The sequence below is a fragment of the Cucumis sativus genome, chromosome 6, assembly GCF_000004075.3.
Source record: "Cucumis sativus cultivar 9930 chromosome 6, Cucumber_9930_V3, whole genome shotgun sequence".
Taxonomy (NCBI): Eukaryota; Viridiplantae; Streptophyta; class Magnoliopsida; order Cucurbitales; family Cucurbitaceae; genus Cucumis; species Cucumis sativus.
The window spans coordinates 3,826,441-3,841,779 of NC_026660.2; the positions used below are offsets into that span (position 1 = coordinate 3,826,441).

A 15,339-nucleotide genomic window follows, 5' to 3' on the forward strand; every position below is an offset into this window, starting at 1 on the left:
AGAAGGACATCAAATGTGATATTGTAAATGTATTGAAGCGTATACCAATAGTGTATAAAGTGTATGTATATTTGGATTTTTTTTTTTTTTTTACAAAAGCGATTAGAGCTTCGTTTTTATATTTACTTTTGGCAAAAGCTGAAATGAAAACGTGTTAAAATTAAAATAGGAAAATGGTATTTTATCTCATAATTAATTTCATACGATGATTTTATCAACTGGATGTTGCTTAAAGAAACACGTGAATCAAGAAAGTTTTATCCGTGAGTTCCTGGGATTTTTTTTTTAAATATAACAATTTAGTAAAATATTTATATTGTACCGAACACTTTAAAAAACTAGCAACAAACCCAAACTCAGTTATGTATAATTACAACTTTCTTTAAATATAAAAAAAGCCTATATTATTTTTCAAATTATAGATCTATCTCTGTCTACATGACATATGCAGTAATATAGACTGTAATAGTAATCTATCACTTTCTTATCCTAAACTATCACAATTGTATATCAAATTTTTCTAAAATTCTTATTTTCCATTATATGCTTGCAGATAAATGAAGTTGAAGATGGAAAATATAAAGACGGTTTGAAAACAATTGAAACCACAAATTTAGAAACACTCATAACTAATTTGTTAGATGAAGGTTGAAACTTTTTTCAAACTATATATCTACCTCTATTTTTTAAGGATATATAGTAGTCTATCTTTGTCTCGAATGAGCGGTAATATCACTCTATTTCTACCTATCTAAGACATACATAGATAGACCATGCTTTTATCCAAAACTACTATACAAGTTCATCAAAATTCGTACTTTCCATTATATGCCTGCATGCAAAAGAAACTAAAGTTTAAAACCGATGAAAAAGCTAAAACAGAAGAAGAAAAAGAAGAATAATAGAAACATGAATATAATTTTACATTGCCTGTTTGAGATAGGAAGCCATAGAATTCTATCATTGTCTATCTTGGATAGACAAAGTAGATTGATAAAATTCAATTACAATAAGAACACTTTGACAAACTCTTAAATTTACTTCCAGATGAAATTATTTACTTTCTAGGTCTTCCAGCTTAACGTTTAATAATAAGAGGTAATGTTTTCGTAACATTATCTTCAATTCTCCGATTCAAATGAACTTCGCTCACTCGCTATATGTTGTTGCCGATGTTTTTCTATGATAAATTCCGCTAAATGAGAATAAATAATATTTAAATCAAAGGAGGAGAAGATGAATGGGGAGTTTTTTTTTCTTTCAAGAAAAGGAGAAATTGAAGGTATTTCTGTAATTAATAAAATGTAACGATGGGCAGTGAGATTTTTTTTTTTTATTTGCTATACAAAATGTAAATAGTTTTACATTTTGTTATATATATATATATAAATTACCTAAATTAATCTATCTGGAAATTTTCTACCGCGCGAAAATGGCTTCTTCAACTTCTTCTTCTTCCTCCCTCCTCTTCACGTCTCCGTTCATCGCCCACAACCATGGCTTCTTCATCTCTCCTCCTTCTCAAAGTCGCTTATCACTCCACAAATTCAGGAGTTTCAGTCTTTCCATACCTCCTTCGAGAAAGATTTCCAACATTCCGACGAACAGCGTCGTGAATTCCAATTCCGTATCCACAAAGCCCGAAGAATTTCAGCAGAAGGAGCCTATGGTTCCTCCTTACAACGTTTTGATCACTGGTTCCACTAAAGGTGTGCTGGTCTTTCTTTCGTCTATTTTTCGTTCGCTGGCTTCTCATGTCGTTTTTGCTAGCAAGAAATGCGGAACTGCTGTTGTCTTTTTAGCTCTATTTTCAGCTGTTTGATGAAAAATTTGATGGCGGAATGTGTGTTTGTATGTGTTATGGACTTGAATTTTGTAGGAATCGAGTTTGAGAAACTTTCTAGTTGTCGTTTTTAAGAATTGGAAGATGTGTTTTAGAAATGATTTCAGCTGTATAGTTGGAATTTAGATAAGTGAGGTTTAATGTTTAGTTGAGATTTGCGAGCTTATTTCACATGATTGAAGTTAAACTTAATGTTTGGAAAGATGTTTAAAAACATCATTTGTTAGGAACGGGATTGGCAAGAAGATGATTGAAGTTTGAGCTCTTAAAATGGAGTGTTAAAGTATATTTTGAATTTTTATGTTATACATAATCCAAATAAATTAAGCCCTTGTTCATATGATTTTATAACTATATTGCTTTGGACCAAAGTCAATTCTGCGGAAAATGTTTGTTATATTTTAACATAATAACCTCAATTCTCTTGTCCGTGTAATAGTTATATTCTAATCTACTTACATTTCCTTGGAACTTTATGGAGTTATTTTTATTTTTTATAATGAGAGCTTACAAAGAATTTGCTGGTTCTATCTTCTTTTACACTTCAGCGCCTTTGACTTTCGTATTGGCATTCTCATAGAGGTTTCTACTAATATTTGCAAATTATCCAGGAATAGGATATGCATTGGCCAGACAGTTTCTGAAAGAAGGTGACAATGTTGTTATCTGCTCAAGATCAGGTAACGTTTGCACTATAATCACCATGCACACTCGCAAGTCGCACAGGATTCTGAATGTCTGTACAGGATTGTAGAACATTTCAGAATGATTGTAGGATACTATGTAAAATGGGCTTGGTTTTCCTTTAAATTTTAATTTCAAAGATGTGGCTTCTTATGTAGTTATGTGTTTGTAGTTATTTTTATTTTTTATACATGCCTGGTGCTGCACATTTATTAGTTTTTGTGTTAAGTGATTAGGTATGGATTTTAGTAATTCGCTAGATCTTGCACCTTTTTAGTTTTTGTGTTGATTCCTCTTTTCTCTTTTTCGCTGGTGTAGGATTATTAAGATGCTTGGAATATTGTAAATCTGTGTTTATTTCCATTTTGAATTATGGTCGGTGCCGGCATCCTTAGTAGGGTGTGCCTTGCACTAGTTAAAGCAGTTCTATGCACTAAAGTTAAGATCTGGAAGCAGTTTAAGATTCGTCTATTAATGAAATGCACGATTTCACATTAGCTCAACGAACCTTTTAACAGCTGAGAGGGTTGAATCTTCTGTTCAAAGCTTGAGAGAAGAATTTGGGGAGCAGCGTGTGTGGGTACCTCCTGCTAGACTTTTGCATTTTAATTTTCTCTGCAGAAGTTTAGTTACCATTTCTCAATCATTTCACTGTCTTCCATGTACTATTTGCAATTGGAGGAGTTGCTGATACTTCAAGCTCATTGTCTTAAATCCTTTTCAGGGTACTAAATGTGATGTGCGAGAAGGGGAGGATGTAAAGAATTTAGTCGCATTTTTGCAGAAAAATCTTAAATATGTTGACATTTGGGTATCTACTTCAAATTCTTTTTTCTCTTCCCCTTCTACATAAAGAATGATAAGTATATCTTAACTTGTATTTTCTAGTGACTAGAATACATGTTTATTTGGTATCGTAGATTCTAAACAATAATTTTACTCTGAAAAGAAAAAAAAACATAATTAATATTGAATATATTAGATAGGTGGCCTAAAGCTAAGACAGTTCTTAGATATTCTTGGTCAAATTATACATTTTCATAATTTATAATTACAATATAGCGTTGTCTGCATATCAAAGGAAACTGGACTTGAGATCTAGAAGCATTTCATTGTCTACTATTTAAGCTATCGATCAATTTTGAAGGCCACGAGAGGATATTACAAGTCTGTTGTTTTATGCCCTATTATTAGTTTGGTGGAATTTTGTTTGCTTTTATTGCTATTTTAACTTATTGCAAGAACAATGCAGATCAATAATGCAGGATCAAATGCTTATAGCTTTAAGCCTTTGGTTGAGGCTTCAGATGAAGATCTTATGTGAGCTTCCTCCTTTTGATCTCCAAACCTCAATGACATGAAATAGAAATCCTTTTAGTTTATTCTTTAGACACTCTCTAATGCAGTGAAGTTGTCACTACAAATGCTCTTGGTTTGATGATATGTTGCCGAGAGGTATATACTGCTTCAATCACGAACTCTATTGTATTTTTGACATGTAACTCATGCATAATTTCTAACTTCTTGTTTAGGCAATAAAGATGATGTTAAACCAACCTCGCGGGGGTCATATTTTCAACATTGATGGGGCTGGTTCTGATGGACGACCCACCCCTAGGTGCCATTCTTTTTATCACTTGCATTCTTTCTCTATTGTCTGAGCTCGATATGATGTTCTTTATCTTATGTGCTTTTTTTTCAAGAAAAATCTAGATGACATGAGAAAAGCACAAGAAATCTGTGATGTATTTGAATATCATGCAGTGTGCTCAATCTTATATGATGTAACTGCTTTAGAATTGTAGCAGTGCAATGGCATATGCCAATTGCACATGTCATTTTATTCCCTTTACTTGAATAACGGATGGAGCAAATAATTTTATGCTGAAACATCTAAGACTATAATAACCACCACTTTGTTACAGTAAATACTATTTAAAAGTTTCCAATTAGCTACAATAAACACTATTTCAAAGCCCTTAATTTGCTACAGTATTTATTAACATACAATTTTTTATTCTTTGCTACAGTGTTTGCCGTTTCATTCTCGAACTAAAATAGTTCACACCTTAAACATATACTATTATAACTTAAACTAAAATAATCTACACTCCAAACACAAACTATTGTAATCCAACTAAAATAACCTAGGACTACAATAACTTACTTCTTGCTCCAAACACCCTCTAGAGGTACTTAAGCATTTATGATGAATATAGAGATACCTCTACCTCATGTGAAATTATTAGGATGGGCCCAATCAGTTTGAACATCTATACTAGACAAGACATAAAAATTGGTATCAGAAAACTAAATTATGGTAATGATTGGTTTTGTCTTTGGTAAGATTAGCGTTGTGTTTATGTAGTGATCACTCACGCAGAAATGTTGTTGGCTGATAATTCTGTCTTTCCTTAGGTTTGCTGCATACGGGGCAACTAAAAGAAGTGTTGTCCATTTAACGAAGTCGTTACAGGTTCTGGCTACATGAGCTTCTCTCTTGACTCTCTTTTTCCCAAATAAATTAAGTTTGTCAGGATTGTTCTTTAAATAGGAAGCATCGATGTGTTATGCAGCATGAGTAGCCTGCATCAGTTCTGTTTGATTCAAGTATAGTAGACATACCGAGGATGATTAATTTCAACATTGTATAAGATTGGGAAAAAAAACTTTTAGCATTTGGAGTGCCTATCTGGGATGGTCTTAGTCATGAAGATCCCTGGGTTGCTTTATGGGGTGAATAATCATTTCAAGAACTAACTACCATCAGAATCTAATAATAAAGTCCGAGGAAAGTCCCTGCCATCAAGACTCTAGAGTACTAAGGTTTCACCAAGCAACAAATTATAATTGAAGCGGGTTTGTCATTGGCTGTTAAAAATACAAAGCATCTTCATATCTTGTTCCTCCTCTTACTTACTCCTTTCAATTCCTTTTGGCTTTTCTTGTTAATATTTGCAGGCAGAACTGCGGATGCAGGACGTGAAAAATGTTGTAGTGCACAATCTTTCGGTGTGTTAATACTACCACAGTATTTATGCTTTCAATTTTAGTGTAAAACTTTCTATCTCAACACTTTTGTCAAAGACTCAAAATTGCTTGTGAAGTTTATTTATGTTTCTCTGATGATTTTTCTGTGATGTTTTGAATCTTGCATCATTTTTTAAAATAAGACCCTTGATATTCCAAGAGATATATTCAAGAGCATAATATATTGAAATCGTGAAATTTCATATCATGTAAGGTACATTAGAATGATTCTTAACACCACATAATTCTATCTTACTTTCTTTACCTGATAATGCTATTTGTGTTTTTTGGTCTTGCAGCCTGGGATGGTTACAACCGATCTTCTTATGTCTGGTGCCGATACGAAGCAGGTTGTTTAGGCATTATAATTTCTTTTAAATTAAATGTTATTAAGAAATTCATGAATTTGGATAATTTAGATTTGTTGCCCTCTTGCAGGCAAAATTTTTCATCAATGTTTTGGCGGAACCACCTGAAGTGGTAAGATTATGCTTTGAATTTCTTTATCTCCACATCGATATTTAATTTTCTTAGCATGCAGTTGACAGTGTCTTATTCTGTAAATGACCTTGATCTTGATCCAAATCAACATATTGCTTGGTTATAAACCTAAGAACATTTCCTCTTATATCAAATCTCATTCAATTTAGCATAACAATTTGCATATTTGGTATTCAGTTTTGAAGAAAAAGAGTAGTTTTCATACGTTTTTGGACAAATGTCAATTTGAACTTAGAACTTTGGAGGTTCAACTTAAACTCTGAACTTTGGGACTGTCTCAATTTAGACCTCAAACTAATAATTATATCAAATTAGACCATGAATTTTATAAGTGTATCAATTTAGACTTTGAACTTTCGTAAATATATCAATTTAAAACCTCTTATGTAATAAGATTAGTTGACATGGCTATTGTTAGAAACAGTGGGCTTGGGTCATGTTGAAAGCTCAAGGATAGTTAAGACTTTATTTAAGCTCGTGTTGCCTATAAATATTTTTTCTTTTGTATATTTGTTATCTAAAAAAAATAATAAGAAACATAGCATCGCCCAGTACTAGGATTTCCACGTAAATTTGTGTTTGTTCTATATCTTTACTTACAATAGCTACTAACATTATAACTATAGATGATTAAAAGCTCTACTTCCAATAGCTAGTAACATCATAATTAGTAATCACACTAAATTTATAGATGATTAAAAGCCTTATAATTCCTTTTGAATCAGTCTTCATCTGGCGGTTGATATTTGAGTTTACAGGTGGCAGAATATCTCGTCCCAAACATAAGATCTATCCCAACCAATGGATCAACAAGGCCCACATACATTCGTTTCCTCACTGGACTAAAAGCTTATTCCCAGATTTTCTCAGTTAAGAAATGAATCAAGTTAGAATTGTTGTGTTTAATTTCATCCATTCTTGGTGCCATCATTTAATTGTTTGATGTTTCTGATGTCAATTCAGAGACTTGCTTTTGGTGCAAGAAGAAACAGATATTTTCTAGAAGATTGATAAGAAAAAGAATATTTTTTCGTAAGTTCTCTTCTGGATCTCTATCAAGTTTCTCATTTATTGTCCTTCACCTCACCCAGTGGAATGGTTTATATTCACAATTTGTTCACTGGCCATATTGATAAAGCATCGTGGACCCATTGGACTGCTCCTTAAACACGACGCAAACGAAATGATGCCTTGTCTTTCACCTCTCCCTCCCTCCCTCTCTGTAAAAACTGTTGTTGTTTTTTTTTTTTTCCATTGATTTACTCGATAAATGATTAATTGTAATTTACCATTTATATTTACTTTAAAAGTTGTAGCGCTTACCACTTTTTTTAAAAAAATTGTTTTTACCATAGCATTGGCTGAATATTTTCCTTTCTTGAAAGGTAACTGAGCAGGGGTTGCATTAACTTGGAGAAATCGTCCGAGGAGGTTGCTACAATGTGATGTATAAAAGAGAAGAAAAAAGTACTTTAAATATGTTTAGTGATTTATCATGAGCTCATATTTTTTTAGTCTGAAATTACTTTTTTAAGTAGAATTTTTAAAAATAACAAATTTTACAAAATATTTATAATCTATAACAAATTATATCACCTATAGAAGACTATTATTGATAGAATCCAAAATTTTGCTATAGTTAGTAAGTATTTTAATTTATTTTGTTACTTTTAAAAATATCCCATTCTAAAGTATTATTATATTTTATAAATAGTTTTAGCAGTTTTACCATTTACGAAAAAAAAATCTCTTTTAAACTCGGGTTGTCCTAAGTAGTTATGGTAAGTACCAACAAATAATTTTTTGTTAGCCTATGAGTGTTTTGTCTGATTGGGGATGGTTTGATTTTGGGCTAAACTAATACCATCGATGATTGGAAATTCTATGTGGGTGATATTCACCCCTCTAAAACAAAAACACAAGACAGGTTGACAAATTCACCTCATCAAGGTATTATATGTTATAAGTATTTGATTTTTATTCTATGATATTCCTGAGACATTTAGAGAAACCCATTATAAATTTATTGTTTTTATGTAAAATTTGTGTCAATTACTTAATACCATATTCGGAGTTCATTGATTGATGCTTTCGAGGTTTGATCGTTTGTAGGTAAAGATTGGCTGTAAATCAACCTCGATAGCAGCTTGTAGGTATGGCCTACACATTTGGGGGAATATATTGAAAATTGAAATGGTATTTAAAATGGAGAAAATTCTGATTTTTTCTCTTTTTCTGAGAGAAAATATCAGATTGATGTTATTTTAGTTTTCGAGTTAAGGCAAGGTAATTTATTTTCAGGCTATTTGGTAAATACACTAAGGTTTTTCTTAAAAATAGTTTTCATTAAAAATAGAGAGAGAAAACAATACAAAACAAAATATTGGAGCTTGTTATATACAGATTTCTCTAATGTAAATCTTCTCCAATCTATCTTTTTGTGATTTCCAATTGAAGTTGGAAACATCTCCAATCTCATAAATGAAATTCAAATTCAAATTTTATTTATTTGTTTTCTATATGGTGGCCAAATTGAATAGTTTTTTTTTTTCTATTTGTAAAATCTCGTATCACTCGACTAATTTATTTCGTACATATTTTTTATGTTTGATGAATATTAATTAACTTGATTTTTTGATATCTACATGTATTTCCAAGTTTTCCTTCTACTCTCAACAAGTAATCGTAAAAATGGTAGTGTCAAATATACGAATATGCGACATTGATCTTATTTTTGTCTTCAACAATCTGTTTTCTTTTGATTTGAATGTACATGAAATTTCCAATTCAAAAATCAAAATCAATTTTTTTTTGTTTTTTATGTAGATGCCAAATTTTCAATTTTATTTCCCCTAATATTATTGTAGATTTCTTATGAGCATTACACCATACATTCTTCTCACCTTTAATATCAAATCCATTTTACAAATTTTTAGTTCAATACACTTACTTTATCACTCTTTATGCTACTTAAAAATTTAAAATTTTATTTCATTTTTATCGGTATACATAAAATTAATTTTTTTATAAGAAATACCAAACTTTTAAAATATTTCTATATTTGTTTAGAAAGATTTATATTTTAAGAATAAATAAATCAGAATATCATGTTTCCTCTCTTACTATTTTTTTTTTAGTTTTACTTTCAATAATATTCATACGACTGATTTACTAGAAGAAGATTTATTATAATTCACTTTATTTTAGAGAAAAATGACAAATTGTATGCAACATTCAAAATCAAATCAAAAAAATTTTAAAAAAATTTTAACAGATTCGTTCGCTTTTACTTTTCTTTTTTTTACACAACTCGTAAATGCTTTTGTAATACATAAATTATCCTTTAAAACATTAAATTTAAAGTTTTAGCATTTGTAGGTGTTGAATATTAGTTTGTATAAAAGTATGTGAGAATGAGAAAAAGATTAGAGCAATTCCCACTTTTTAGAAAATGAGCAAAAGAAGTAAAAAGAAGGCTACATATGGTAGTAAACATGAAATCTCCTGTTCTTGTTTATAGGTAGAGTAAGGTCTTTCTTTACTATTCTTTAGTGACAATGGAATTTAATAACTTTAAACTTCTCAATGATTGAACAAAATTCGAGAGTGCTCCCATAAAGATTCACCCGTGACCCAAAGCTCTGAGTCTGCTAAGAGCCGAAAAGAAACAGATGAAATCAGAGGGTTTGGGGTTAGATGCCAAAAGTACTACTTTATGCAACAATAAAAGAAGCACTTTTTTTCATCGTTTGATTTCTCAATCTAAAGCGTGTATTTTTGCTCCCTTTCTGTGCTTCCCGTGAACTATATGCTTTTGTCTTTTCAGGGATAACTCCTCCTATCATTAAAGTTTTTATAACAGTCATTCACTGACACCATCTTTATCCTTCAAACCCACCAACTCTTTTTCATCTCTCTACCCCTCTAAATTACCATTTTATTGTTTTAGGCTCAAGTTAACTTAATGTTTAGTAAACATAGTTATATAGGGAGTTTAGTGATGTAATCATGGTAGTATATTGTTGAAGTGTGAGTGTGACCATTATGGCTTTAATGTATTTTGGCGGAATAATAATGGTTTATCTTTTTACCAAAATACAGCTAGCTTATATTAATCACACCTTCCAGTACAATTAAGTGAAGTAGGATAGTGTTTCACTTTAGGACAAAAACCATGTCTCCTGACAATTAGTATCTTTAACATAATTTTCTATATTCTTCTTACATAAATAATGTGGCTTCTGCTATACTATACTATACTTGATTCTTGTGGCTTAAAAAACTCAAATACAAATACAGTATCAGAGGCTTCATACATTCTGTTTTGGTAGCCACAAAGCATCTCAAAGGCATTTTATTTTATTCAGTGCCAAGATCATGGTGGAGTCCAATGCCATTTTAATTTAAGCTGAGTAATCTGTAGGCAATGTCTAGATTCTAATCCCTTGGGAAAAGGGGAAAAGCAGTGATTAATGTTCAAACTTTTTGTTTTATTGCAGCCACTGTACTTCTAACAGCCTTCTTTAACAAGTTGAGCCAAATAAAGAGAGAGAGGGAGAAAGTTTCATTTCTTCTTAATGGGATTTTTTTTTTTTCAGCTTCTTGCTCTTCTCTGTAACTTATTTGCTCTCCTCTTCTGAGCTTTAATGGCAAAACTAAAAGCAGTCTGCCATTTCCCTCTTCTTCTCTTCTTGTTTCTGTTTTCTTCTTTTCATCTTTCAACTCAGCTTCCACTTTCTCAATCCCAATCTCTTCTTCAAATCCAACAACTTTTAAACTACCCTCAAGCTCTATCCAGCTTTAACACTGTCACAGACTTCTGTAACATTGAATCCACTCCGTTTCTTACAATAGTGTGCTATGAAGATAACATAACCCAGCTCCACATTGTTGGTGATGTTCTCCAACATCCCTCTTCATTTCCTCTCAATACTTCCATTGATTCTTTGTTTTCCACATTTTCCCATTTCCCCAACTTGAAAGTGCTTTCTCTGGTTTCTTTAGGTCTTGAGGGTCCATTGCCTCCATCTGTTGCTAACCTTCTGTCACTAGAAATACTAAACTTATCCTCAAATTCCTTATATGGCTCCATCCCTCACCAACTTTCTTCTTCCAAAACCCTTCAGTTTATCAATCTTGACGGCAATTGTTTCTCTGGTAACATTCCTGGTTGGATTGGTTCCCTGCCATTCTTGACTACTCTGAGTTTACGGAACAATTCCTTTAATGGGTCCTTACCAGATTCCATTTCACATATGTGGAGTCTAAGAATTCTTTCTCTCTCAAGAAACTCTCTTTCTGGGAATGTCCCAGACCTCAGTAACTTGACCAACTTGCAAGTTCTTGAGTTGGGAAACAATCTTTTGGGACCCCATTTTCCTAAATTACCAAAGAGATTAAGTGTACTTGAGCTAAAAAATAACCGATTTCGCTCAAGTATTCCACCTGAGTTAGGCTCGTTATATCGTCTTGAAAAGCTGGACTTATCTTCCAATAAACTTGTTGGACCTTTTCAGGCATCACTTCTGGGACTTCCTTCCATTAAATATCTGAATATTGGGGGAAATAGATTAACTGGACTCCTTTTACAGAACATATCATGCAATAGTGATCTTACTTTTGCAAATTTATCCTCAAATCTTTTGACAGGAGACTTGCCTGCCTGTCTTCAGGAATTGAAGTACAAGAATGGTGATATCATTTATGGTGGAAATTGCTTGTCCAATCAAGACCAAAAACAGCACCCTTTGAACTTCTGTCACAATGAAGCTTTGGCAGTGAGTATTAGGCCTCGTAATCTGGAGCATAGGAAACTTCGTCCTGAGGTAAAGACTTTCTTGAGAATTTTTGGAGGAAGTGTTGCTGGAGTTGTAGTTCTGGCTCTGGTGTTCTTAACGATGAGAAGGACATACAGAATAGGAGTTGTTAAAGAACCTTCAACAAGGTTTATAACAGAGAATCCATCTGTAGCAGACACAGCCAAGCAGCTGTATGATGCCAGTAAGATGAATGTCTTCTTTTTCCCCCTTCTCCTTTTCTTTCTGGTTGATGATTTCTTGAACTGGGTTGATTTCATTGAAGCAAAACAACTGAAAAGTAATCACTTTATTTGTATTATAGCATCCGCTTGCATAATTAATTTTTTTTCATCCCTCAACTTACCAGAGACTGGAGGTCTGCTTTCAACATTTTCCTAACCCACATCAGTTGAACTTTCATAAAAATCAAATTTGTAACAATTTTCATCCCTATCATGAAAAATCTAGTCAAACTTGACAATTATGATTATTTAAGGATTTTTGTTTAAAAAAGAAATTTATATAAAAAAAAAAACTTGGTTCTTATTTCGTTTATTGACGTACACGAGTAAGAATTTCATTAAATATTACTGTTCTTGATAGGAACTAGTTATAAATGGTATGGGTGACTAAATTGTTACTTTTGGTTTTGTTAATGAATTTAATCCATCTTTGTATATTTGTTAAAATCCACCATTTGCTTGCAGAATATATATCTCAGACAATGAAGCTGGGAACTAGTATTCCTCCTTATCGAACTTTCACTTTGGATGAACTTAAAGAGGCTACCAACAATTTTGATGTTTCAACTTTGATAACTGAAAGTCTGGACGGCCAGGTATGATTTTACAAAGGTTATTCGCCAGTCTTACATCTAAGTTACTTTTCTCAATACTTTTTCTCTCTTTCAGAAAGCAGTACTTTTGAAATGGATTTTTATTAAGAACTTATCATTAAAGATAAAAAGTTGGCTGAAAAAGACTTAAAGCATTGTTTATCTAATAAACATTACTGTTAAAGAAAGGACTTTCCAACCAAAGGTCCAGCAAATGGAAATTAATATTCATCAAGGTGTAAATGATATGATATTACAAGGATTCAAACACATTACCTTCTAATATGCTACTATACAAAATTAACTAATGGATGTAGTCTCTATTTATTTATCCAATATAAACTTTCCTTTCTTGTTAAAAAAAACTCATTGATAGATTTACAAACGAAGTCTCTGTCTTGACAATAACAGATATTCAAAGGGGTGTTCACAGATGGCAATGTTGTAGCAATTCGGAGCTTAACTTTGAAAAGGCGGCAAACCCCTCAAACCTACACACATCAGTTGGAGTTAATATCTAAACTACGACATATCCATTTGATCAGTGCTCTTGGACACTGTTATGAGTTCCTACCAGACGGCTTAACCATCAGCAAAGTGTTCCTTATCTTCGAGTACTATCCGTATGGGACATTAAGAAGCCATGTATCTGGTAAAATGTTTTTACGATGGCACATATATATATTGCTCTAACCTGCGTTGGAATAGTTTTCAATTTTAAACCAAGCGACTTCCCCATTGGGCAAGAGCTTTGGATCTCTTAGTCATACTAGCTCGCTCAGAGATTCCAAATTTGAGCCTTCGAGTGAGCTTAATACTAAAAGCTTTTTGTGTATCCCAAGCATGAGCCTTGGGACAGATGTAAGGTGCTTGAGTATAGGGAAGCAAAGCTCCAACACCGAATTCAGACATACTATATCGTATTTTGTTTAGCATAGTACTGGAGGTGCATAAGATTTAGTAGAGAGTAAACTTCTGTGTCAATGGATATAAGTTTATAAAAGAAGTTGATCCTGCAGGGCTACAGGGGCGAAAGCTTTCTTGGACGAAAAGGATATCGGCTGCAATCGAAATGGTGAAGGGAATTCAGTTCCTGCACACAGGAATTGTGCCTGGTGTATGGTCAAACAATTTGAAGATTACAGATATTTTACTTGATCAAGATCTCCATGTGAAAATCAGCTGTTATAATTTACCTATAGTAGTTGAACATGGTGGAATGGTATGATAGAGACTTGTAGGTTTCACATATTAACCTCTCAAAATTAAAGTAATTGATATATTTGTTTTGCCATTCAGATGATTTCAGGAGTTTCATCTACTGGTACAAAAGGGAAGCGCCATGCTATAGGGTAACACTTCTATTTCTATCTGTAGAAGAACTAAAATTAAGACAAAGACCACATTGCTCTTTTCATCATTGTTTGTCATGTCAACTCATACCATATTGTTAAATTAAAGTTTAGTCTAAGTTTGTCTCTCTTTGGTCCCTTATATTTTAAGTGTTTAATAGGTTTTTGAACTTTCAGTTTTGTATCCAATACGTTCTTAAAATTTCAATTTTCTGTCTCATAAATTCTTCATCTACTCAATTTTTAACATTCATATCTCCGAACCTATGCTATATATGAAATTGTAAGTTTAGGTTCCTATTACATACACACACAAAAACCAATTTCGAATATATCAAAGATAGTTTAGAAATTTATAGACTTAAATACCAAATTGAAAGTTGGAAACCTATCGTAATCTTCTTGGAGTTCAATAGAACCTTATGCAAAATTAGTCTTTGTAAAGAACACTAAATTATGTAGTAGAATATAAATTTGAATGTGTTTCTTTTTTTGCAGAGTAAATGACAAAGATAAGAACGATGTGTATGACATAGGAGCCATTTTATTGGAAGTCATCTTGGGAAGACAAATCACATCCCAAAACGAAGTTCATGTTTCAAGAGATCTTGTAAGTAAATTTTCAGTGACCAAAAAGTATGAATTTTTTCATAGTTACTCCTTCAAACTGAACTAGGAAATGTGGTTTCTATTCCTATTCTCAGTTGCAGGTAAGCCTAAAAACTGACGAGATAGCTCGAAAGAGCATTGTGGATCCAGCAATACACAAGGGATGCTCCGATGATTCGTTAAAGACGATGATGGAAATATGTGTAAGATGCCTACATGAGAAGGCAAAAGATAGACCCTCAGTAGAAGATATTCTTTGGAATCTGCATTTTGCAGGACAAGTTCAAGATTCAAGCAGAGAGGCACCTGCATCACCCTCACCATCACCATCACCATCACCATTCTTACAAATGCCTTAGAAGGAAAATGGTACACTTATATATTCTCAAACTTCTCATTTCTTGAACAAAACAACTTGTAAAGCATCTCATCAAATTTATTTCCTAAAGTCCAATATGTTTATTTCATTAGGGAACAATTGTAGTTTGCTCAAATTTTAGAGTACATCATGTTATCGAGCCTCTTGACCATTTGAATTATTGAAGTGAAGTTTGAACAACTTCAACAAAATGCTAATAGTGGTGCATAAAATTTACTACCACGTAGTTTAATATAATCTCATAAATAGTCATTTAAAAAAAAAAATCCGAAATCTATTTTACAAACTAGTTATAAAACTTTTATCAA

The 15,339-nt window shown here is 32.4% G+C and overlaps 2 protein-coding genes across 6 annotated transcripts; both read left to right on the top strand.

Annotated features, from left to right (window-relative positions):
- Positions 1-1,387: 1,387 nt before the first annotated feature.
- LOC101212226 (chlorophyll(ide) b reductase NOL, chloroplastic) lies at positions 1,388-8,562 on the top strand. Of its 5 annotated transcripts, none has more exons than XM_031888105.1 (14): positions 1,393-1,709; positions 2,455-2,523; positions 3,046-3,107; positions 3,252-3,338; positions 3,780-3,847; positions 3,934-3,982; positions 4,060-4,145; positions 4,946-5,003; positions 5,489-5,539; positions 5,857-5,907; positions 5,996-6,037; positions 6,817-6,927; positions 7,022-7,090; positions 8,171-8,562. In XM_031888105.1, exons 1-13 carry the CDS (start codon positions 1,433-1,435, stop codon positions 7,067-7,069), a joined length of 1,059 nt encoding a protein of 352 aa, XP_031743965.1. In that variant the 5' UTR covers positions 1,393-1,432; the 3' UTR covers positions 7,070-7,090; positions 8,171-8,562. The 5 variants fall into 5 exon arrangements, with proteins under 5 accessions (XP_031743966.1, XP_031743965.1, XP_011656581.1 ...); XM_011658279.2 differs by lacking the exon at positions 8,171-8,562 and adding an exon at positions 7,444-7,592; XM_011658278.2 differs by lacking the exon at positions 8,171-8,562 and adding an exon at positions 7,197-7,412 and having other exon boundaries at positions 1,394-1,709.
- Positions 8,563-10,467: 1,905 nt separating this feature from the next.
- Positions 10,468-15,228, top strand: LOC101212470 (probable inactive leucine-rich repeat receptor-like protein kinase At3g03770). Its single transcript, XM_004140871.3, has 7 exons — positions 10,468-12,058; positions 12,564-12,694; positions 13,103-13,343; positions 13,711-13,913; positions 13,991-14,043; positions 14,542-14,653; positions 14,748-15,228. The coding sequence occupies exons 1-7, from the start codon at positions 10,705-10,707 to the stop codon at positions 15,009-15,011; spliced, it is 2,358 nt and encodes a 785-aa protein (XP_004140919.1). The 5' UTR covers positions 10,468-10,704; the 3' UTR covers positions 15,012-15,228.
- Positions 15,229-15,339: the final 111 nt, after the last annotated feature.

What these genes read in the sequence shown, in the direction of transcription:
- LOC101212470 (XM_004140871.3), top strand. Translation starts at nt 10,705, where the DNA reads ATGGCAAAACTAAAAGCAGTCTGCCATTTCCCTCTTCTTCTCTTCTTG. An exon ending in ATTAAGAAGCCATGTATCTG is followed by an intron (nt 13,344 to 13,710) that starts GTAAAATGTTTT and finishes TTGATCCTGCAG; the next exon opens with GGCTACAGGGGCGAAAGCTT. An exon ending in TTCATGTTTCAAGAGATCTT is followed by an intron (nt 14,654 to 14,747) that starts GTAAGTAAATTT and finishes TCCTATTCTCAG; the next exon opens with TTGCAGGTAAGCCTAAAAAC.
- LOC101212226 (XM_031888105.1), top strand. Translation starts at nt 1,433, where the DNA reads ATGGCTTCTTCAACTTCTTCTTCTTCCTCCCTCCTCTTCACGTCTCCG. An exon ending in TGTTATCTGCTCAAGATCAG is followed by an intron (nt 2,524 to 3,045) that starts GTAACGTTTGCA and finishes ACCTTTTAACAG; the next exon opens with CTGAGAGGGTTGAATCTTCT. An exon ending in GATGGACGACCCACCCCTAG is followed by an intron (nt 4,146 to 4,945) that starts GTGCCATTCTTT and finishes GTCTTTCCTTAG; the next exon opens with GTTTGCTGCATACGGGGCAA.